This window comes from Crocodylus porosus, unplaced genomic scaffold, assembly GCF_001723895.1.
Source record: "Crocodylus porosus isolate Cpor-Errol unplaced genomic scaffold, CroPor_comp1, whole genome shotgun sequence".
In the NCBI taxonomy this organism is placed as follows: domain Eukaryota; kingdom Metazoa; phylum Chordata; order Crocodylia; family Crocodylidae; genus Crocodylus; species Crocodylus porosus.
In genome coordinates this window covers 45052610-45060687 of record NW_017728949.1, presented here as the reverse complement: position 1 = coordinate 45060687, position 8078 = coordinate 45052610, and the positions used below count along the sequence as shown (strand labels likewise).

At 44.8% G+C, this 8078-nt stretch overlaps 1 protein-coding gene across 1 annotated transcript in view; it reads left to right on the top strand.

The window, feature by feature from the left end:
• Positions 1-3844: 3844 nt before the first annotated feature.
• Positions 3845-8078, top strand: part of G6PC2 (glucose-6-phosphatase catalytic subunit 2) — a 9862-nt gene continuing 5628 nt past the window's right edge. The window contains exons 1-2 of the mRNA XM_019553541.1: positions 3845-4829; positions 5155-5273. Of these exons, the coding sequence (XP_019409086.1) occupies positions 4612-4829; positions 5155-5273 (337 nt within the window). The 5' untranslated portion in view covers positions 3845-4611. The remainder of the gene's footprint in view (positions 4830-5154; positions 5274-8078) is intronic.

The following is an 8078-nucleotide window of genomic DNA, read 5'->3' as shown; positions in this document are numbered from 1 at the left end:
AACGATCACTCGCTGTGTGAAAAGCTCGGCTGATGGTTGCAGCCCATACAGGCCTTGAGCAGCAGGGGCACAGTTTCATTACCAGACTGACTTCCATGCAGTGATGGAATAGGTGAACTTAGCCATGAAGGAGGGGATTGTTAGGGTAGCTTGTCATATTTTATGCTTTAAAGTTGTACCTGTTTATAGAGTGGTGAATAATAGCATTGTTTAAAGTTTTCTTTTATATTCAGGTTAAAGTTCTGTATAGCCTCACTGTTACCTGACCTTTTCACTTTGCTGGTGTTTGCAATATCAGCTGGCCTTGTTTCTTGCAAGCAGCTTATGGCCTCGAGTTTGCTCTCATGATGTTTCTTTCATTTTTCTATCACCATGAGAAGTTTTTCTAACATAATATAGTAATAGTTTTGTTACTAGCTCAGATGAACTGAACTTGGCACTAACCAGCTGAATCAGAGGGATGAAATGATTGTATATGTTAATGAATGGTGATAAAGGAGACAAATGGACAATGCTTAAAGTAAGACACCGAAAAAGGCCAAATTAAGAGGTGTGCTCGTAAAGGGGCTGTTGAAAAAAGGAATATGCTGACAGGATAAAATATGAACAATATGCTGACTGCAGAGAGACCAATCCGAAAGCAAGAAGTCATCAAAGGAGTCAAGTTAAAGAAAAGCATAAAAGGGGGAAGCAAGAAAGTTAAGTGTGTTGTCGCCATCATAAATTTTCATCATGAATCCAGTTTTCAACACCTGTCTGGATTGTCCCAGCCAATGACACACCTTTTGCTTCAGGGACCGAGTGGCCATCTTCTCTGTGAAGTGAAGTAACATCTGGGATTGGGTGAGATCATTGTACTAGTGTTTTTCTCTCTCTGAACATAGAAACTGCTCAGATAATACTTGTTGTACTAATGAAATTAGACTTCGTTTTTAGGACACTTACGTTGTCTGTGTTCATATTTCACGTTCCAGTTAAGGGTTAATTGTGATTTTAATGATCCCTAAACACTATCTGCTAGTCAGTGATGTGAACACCCTTGTGGCCGATCGTGCTGACCAGTGGAGGGGCAATCGCGCCAACCCGGAAGTGCCAGCGGCTCTTCTCCTGGTTTCCCCACTACCCGGCCAGTGCTGTCAGGGGGGACGCTAGCACTTCCACCTGTCCCCCATGCCTGTCGCCTAAGCGGGGAATGCTGGCTGTTAGGGGGTGCACCAACACTCTCAGGGGGTGTGCACGCACCCCTGTGCACCCCCTGTGCATCACCACTGTATCCATCCCATGTGGCCAGATGAGTTTGACACCCCTGACTGAGACATTGCAAAATGGAACTCATTTGCAATCTGCTGTCTCTTATAGCAGGGGTGTGAGGGGATGGGGGTGCGTCACTTACCGTGAGTCCCCCTATCCCCGGACGGCCCCTGGAGAGGAGGGGGTACGTGATGGGCCGTTCCTGCTTCCACCGATCTCGCCTGCCACGACTTGCTGGAATATGGGGGTTCACCCGTACGGGGAAGCTGGCGGTCCGAATGGGGTACCCCGTCTCCAAGGTCCAGGGGTCCTGAGGGCTCCTCCTCCCCTACACCCTCACCCGGTCCTCCGGGGTGTGCCTCCGTTAGGGGCTCCCTTGCCTGAGTCCTAGTCCTGCAGTGGGGAGGGGTACCCTCGCACTGCCGGACCCACGCCAGGAGTCTTCGCAGCACCTAGTCTCCCTGGTGCCGATCACTCCTATAGTCCTGGGGTGTATTTACCCCCTTGGGGTTAACTCACTAGACCCGGGGGGGGGGGCTACCAGGCCTGTCTCCTTGCCCGCGGGTCTTCTTCCGCGGCCAGATGGCCCGCAGCCGTCGGAGAAGGGTCCCTCCTTCCGAGCCTCCCTTCCTGCTTTCCTCCGGCAGGACGGCCGCCGGCCCCCTGGTTACCTTTGGCTCATCGAGGGTCACGGCGGCCTCTGGCTCCACAGCTCCCTCCCTCGCTGGCTCCTGCGGGGCAGTCTGGGGCTTCGCAGTTCTCCGGGCCGCTGCCACTGCCTCCTGCCGCGTGGCTCCCGGCTTCGCGCCTCCCGGACCTGCCGCTTCCGGATTCACGGCTCCCGGCCTCGCCGCCGGCGGCTCCTGCCACGTGGCTCCCGGCTCCGCAGCTCCCGGCTCCGCCGCTCCCGGGGCAGGCTCCCGCTGGAGCCTCCGTCCTGCCTTCCTTGGGGTAGGTGGGCTCCTTTTATTCTCCCGGGCCGGTCCCGCGCCGGCCCGGCCCGAGTTCCGGGAAGCGTTCAGCTCCCGGCCAGACTTCCGGGTCAGGTCCCGGAAGTTGGCCGGAACCCCGGGATTTCCCGCTCGACCCTGGCTCCTTGGGGACCTGGCCCTCTCACAAGGGGTCTTCAACCTCCAGCCCATGGGCCAAATACAGCCTGTGGAGCCCTAGGTGTCTGGCTGCAGGGCTCCTCACATATCGGGAAATTTGGCTGCAGGAGAGGGGTGGCAGTAAATAAGGCCACCCTCCTCTGCTGCCAAATTTCCAAACCCCTCCCACCATGCAGCAGGTTAGATCTAGGTCATGCCCTCTCCCCCCATCTTCATGGGTGGCTGAAGCCAGGCCACACCCCTTCCTCCAGGCTGGATGGGGCTGAGCCATGCCTCCTTTGCCCCATAGGGTTAGGTTGGGGCTGGCTCAAGACCCCTTCACTCCTCCATGGAATTGGGTCAAGCTCCTATCCCCTGTGGGGCTGGGATGGGGCTGAGCCATGCCCTACCCTTCCCACCACCATCGCCACAGGGCCATGTTAGAATCAGGATGTCCCCTGTTCCCCTCTGCGTGGCTGGATGTGGCCCTGTACCAAATCAGGATCATAATCTGGATGCAGCCCATGGATGGCTTCAGCACTATCCAAAAAGGTTGAGAGCCACTGACTTGCAACGTTCCTGCTAGATTACATGGGAGAATGAATGGATGCAGTATGCCAGAACTGAGTTGTTTTGACAGAGCTGTTTAGGGAGGACTTTAGAGCACCTGCTTAGCCTTTGAATCACTGTAGTCCAGTGCTGCTCAAACTTTTTCCCTGGCAAGTCAGATGGGCAGTGCCCAATCCATCTACAGGCCAGATCCAGATGGTGGTCCAGTGCCTGAGGCAGGTGTGGCAGGCACCATCTGGCCATGTGGAGAGGGTGGGGGGTAGTCTGGCCCCAATCCAGCCACATAGTGGAAGGAGGCTTGGCCCAGTCACAACCTGGACTTTCAGGAAGGGGAAGGAGGCTAGACCTAGCCCCACAGGGAAAATGGGCATGGCCCAGTCCTGATCTAGCCATGTGAGGGAAGGGACTTAGCCTGGTCCCACAGTGGGGACGGATGCATGGCTCAACCTCAGTCTAACTGTTCAGGGGAAAGGGACATGGCCTAGCCCCGATCCAACTGTTCTGGGGAGCTAGGGGAGTGGCCTGGGCTAACTGGCCGCTCAGTGGGGAAAGAGACATAATTTATTACCAATCTGGCTATGTGGGGCTTAGGAATCTGGTAGAGGACTGAGGTGTCAGTCTTAATTGCCACTGCTCCCCCACCACCAAATTTGTCAACCTGTAAAAAGTCCTGTGGGCCAGATGCCATGGCTCTGTGGGCTGCATTAGGCCTGCAGGCTGGAGGTTCAGCACCCCTTCTCTAGTCAGTACCATTATTCTTCCATGTTAATTTATACAAGAATTCAGTCACAATGGGCATGTCTACATGTTCACTAATGTGCCATAATTATGGTGCATTAAGTTCAGTTACAGCTACTACCTTAATGCACCTTAACTGGCACTACTATGCATTAGCACCGGCGCACACTTTTTTTTGTGACCCTAATGCTCAGTAGACTAATTCTGCTGCACATTAGCATGGGTTTTTTCCTGTCATGCTAATGCTCAGGAGAATTAGTCTGCTGTGCTTGAAGCATTTTGTGTAGACACGCCCAATGTGTCCTTGATTACAAGGTCTCTTGTGCAAAGGAAATAATTGGTTACTTTTGATACTTTGAGCAGATTTGCAATTTAGAAAATGATCTGCCATTTACTTTTTGCATGCTGATTATATTTAACCACACCTGAACAGTTCTGTGGTAAGGAATAATTCAGAACAATAGACAAATTTTATTTAAAATTAAAATAGCTTAAATGCCTCTTTGGATAAGAGCAAATTATTCACCTATCCTTTCTGTAATGGCAGCATTTAATCAAGCATACACATTACTAATGTCCACTCTTCAGACAAATGAACTGTGTAACAATTCAAGCAAACATGTTCCAACTGTTCACACAAAGCATTGCATAAGTTGTGTATTGCATTTCCACAAAGCTTTCCACGCAATTTGCTGCTGAGCACTATGCACATCACTTAGTTTCCCCAATTAAAAATCGCAAACAGAAAAAGCTTTCCAGCATTAACTGATCCGTGCTTTCTCAGAGATGTGCCTGGCCATTCCTGAAGCATGTGACTTTCCACATCATTCTGGTACAATATAAAGGCAGTGTAAATCACTGTCTCATTTTTCATACCTCAGCTTCCATGGTTCTAATTTTGTCATTAGAAGCGAAAGGTTAAAGGAGCCTAACTTTGCTTTCAAGTATATTTTAACCAATAAAGATGGATCTCCTTCATAGCAATGGTGTGCTTATAATTCAGCATTTACAGAATAATTACAGGGCTTACCAGGACTTTCTAAATTTCATGTCCCATGTTGGAGATCCTCGGAATATATTTTCAATTTACTTCCCGCTTTGGTTCCAGCTTAACCAAGTGGTTGGTACTAAAATGATATGGGTGGCAGTCATTGGGGATTGGTTCAACCTTATATTTAAATGGTAAGAAATTGTGATTCTTTTAAAATGTTGTATCTCTTATGATGCAGGTTTCTAGATGTCTCAAGATCATACTCCCTCCTATTACATACAGATGTACTTTTGCCGTGTGTGTGTGCGTGCACACACACACACAAAGATTGAAAGTTCATTTTAATGGAACTATATCATATTTACGCAGCAATTTAGTAACAAGAACATTGTGTAATTTTTCTAGCAACATACATTTTCTATGTAGTATAAAGTGAATTAACATGCTTTGTTTGGTTCATGTTACATTAGGACGTCTTTATTGTATTTATGTTTATACTGTTGTCTCTTTCATCAGGATTTTATTTGGCCATCGTCCCTATTGGTGGGTCCAAGAAACAATGATCTATCCCAATCAATCCAGTCCATGTCTTGAACAGTTTCCAATAACATGTGAAACTGGTCCAGGTAAGGCCTGTAGGCAGTTTACATTTTTCTAATGTTGAAAATAATATCTCAGGAAGCAGAAGCAGCAAAGATATTGATTATAATGTAAATTGATATAATTGATGGAAATCAAGTATCAGAATATGAGTGCCAGGGCTCAATGTCATAACAGCCTCAAAACACATCAGTGGAGCAATAAGAGGGCAACTCTGTATTAATTGTGACAGGTAGTCTATGAAGATCTCAGAATATCTAGTTCACGGACTGGAAGGAAATGTTATTTCACTGTCTTTAACCTATAGAGAGGCATCACTTTAAAATGGCAGTTATTAGAAGGATCAATACTAGATGGCTATTTTTTGAAAAAATACATCACAGCTCCAGAGCTGTTGATCCATGTTTGCTGTGATGACTTCTCCGAGGTAATTCTTTTCCAAATAACGTCAACTTGCAGTGAGGAGTTATACTAGCAGATTCATTGTGAATTAGCAGACTATCCGGATGCAATTTTGTCAGCAAAATAAGTGGGCCAGAGAACTATGTTGGTATCTAGAGATCTCCATTGCAAGATCAATCTGGATTAGGATAGGTGAATCCCAGAGAATTTGAGGTTTCTGAAATATTGCAATAATTTTTAGTGTTACAGGACTGGTACACATTTGTGATTTTTCCCCCCTTGGAACTTAAAACCTTAGTCCATAATTTCCTTTACATCCCAAATGATTCCATTTGAAAAACAGCAACCTCCAATCTAACTATTGTGTTACCTGTTACTATATTACCTGCTACCTACCTCTCTTCCCCAGAGCTGTAATCTGGCCCAAGAAGAGTACCCTAGATATATTTTTCCCCACACGGGATTGCTCATTCAATACCTTCTCTGCTTCTTTTGTCATATTCTCTCTTAACTGGAATGCAAATCTAATACCGCCCAAATCTCAAATGGACTTCAAATCCATGAAGTTTGAAATTAGTTAGCCAAAATCACCATTATCTTCTGAAGAGCAGATTTCACATGATTACACAGACATAATTCTGCCTCCTGAAATAATGGATTTTTCTACTATATGAGAAGCATGCAGTAAATGTAATTAATGTGCTTTGTATGCTGTCAGTGGACTGGCTTTCACATGGAATGCAGTTTCATTTCATTTTTATTAGCAAGACATTACATCATAACTTACTGTAATTTTGAGTAAGAGACTGGAGCAGTTCTGTCTGACTGGTAGTTTGCACTATCTGCTGTATATGAGGCTGTGCTATCAGCTGTTAGGGTTCTTCTTTGATTCAATCACAAATTCACTTGGAACCAAATTTAAGGTGCTGTACTACCCCATTTCCTTGGCAATAATTTCAGAAGCGAGGGCACTTAGCACCTAATCAGTATTGCCAGATAGCAATCATTATGTTTCATTGCTATCTGATGTAACTGTAGGCTTCTTTCTTCCTGCATAAAAGGAGCCACTGCTGTTTTTACTCAAGATAGGCTTTTTGTCAAATGTATTATATAATTTTTTTAAATCTGAAGCTTAAATTAAAAGACTAAAGCAGCAGGTATTATACACTAACATGAACATTACAGAGGGGAAAAAAACATAAAATTGTGTAAAGCCACTGTAGCCAGCTCCATACTATCCTTTCACAGCCCTGTTCCCCCAGGGGAAGTCAGGAGCAGAGAGGTGTGTCAAAGGTGTGAAAATGAGGAAGCAAGAGTGTATGGAGCTCACTGAACACCACCCAGTGGCTCATCCCAGCGGGGACCATTTTCAGCTGATACACACTGCAGTGGCCGTTAGGTTCTAGGTTTGATCTTCTGCATTGTAGCAGGAATGATGGTCAGTATAGGACCTTGCAAGGAACTGAAGAGGCATAACTCTTGTTTGCAAATCTGATGCAGGAGAGAATCTAGCATCTGGTAAGATAGGGAAAATTGCCACAATAACTTTATGAATTACTTCCCTAACATCATTCCAGCGGGTTTACTTTTATTGAGAGTCCCTCCATATGTGCCTAAAATTCTGTTCTTCTCCATATTGCCTACATTTATTTGAGCATTGATTCTGTTAGATCTGAAATATTATAAGATTTAAAATATATATTGAGTCTCCACATATAGCCTTTCTATGAAAGTGGTAAGTCATTTCAAAGATATTAAAACATTATTTCATGGTAAGGGATGTATTGATTTTTTTCCCCCAAGACAATCTGTATTTTTTTTATTTATTCATTCAACTTTTTGAGTATTGCATAAAGTAATCTCCTTTCCTCCAACATACAGGAAAATATTTCTTTTTTTATATCTGTTAGAGTCTACTAACAACATACTTGTTATTTACATTGTAGTGCTAATATTATTTATTTATTATAATATTAATATAAGTTGGAACTCTCTTACAATTGAGGCAATGGATAGAAAAGCAGTTTCAAAGGACTGACACCTAAAATTGCTCCAATGGGTTATTTTTCCTTTAAAAATGACTAGTAGAAGCAGATAATTGCCCACTGCTTCCTAATTACAATATGTATCTGTCTTTGATCCTTTAACTGTATTTCAGATCCTTGGTGACTTAGATCATAATCATAATACAACATGATTCTGTTTCTGTTTTGAAGAAAATCTCTGACTGGTGCAATATTTTAGGGAATGGCAGCCATCTCGACACCTAGCTAATCCTTGTGTGAGAATCTTGCATTACATGCCAAAATGTACTTTAATCAGGGCTCTGGTACTATTAATACCGTATCAAGTTAAAAAAGAGTTAATATTCTAGTACCATCATTTACTCTATTAGATGTGTTGCTGCTTCATATTATATCTGTAAATCTAGTCAGAGA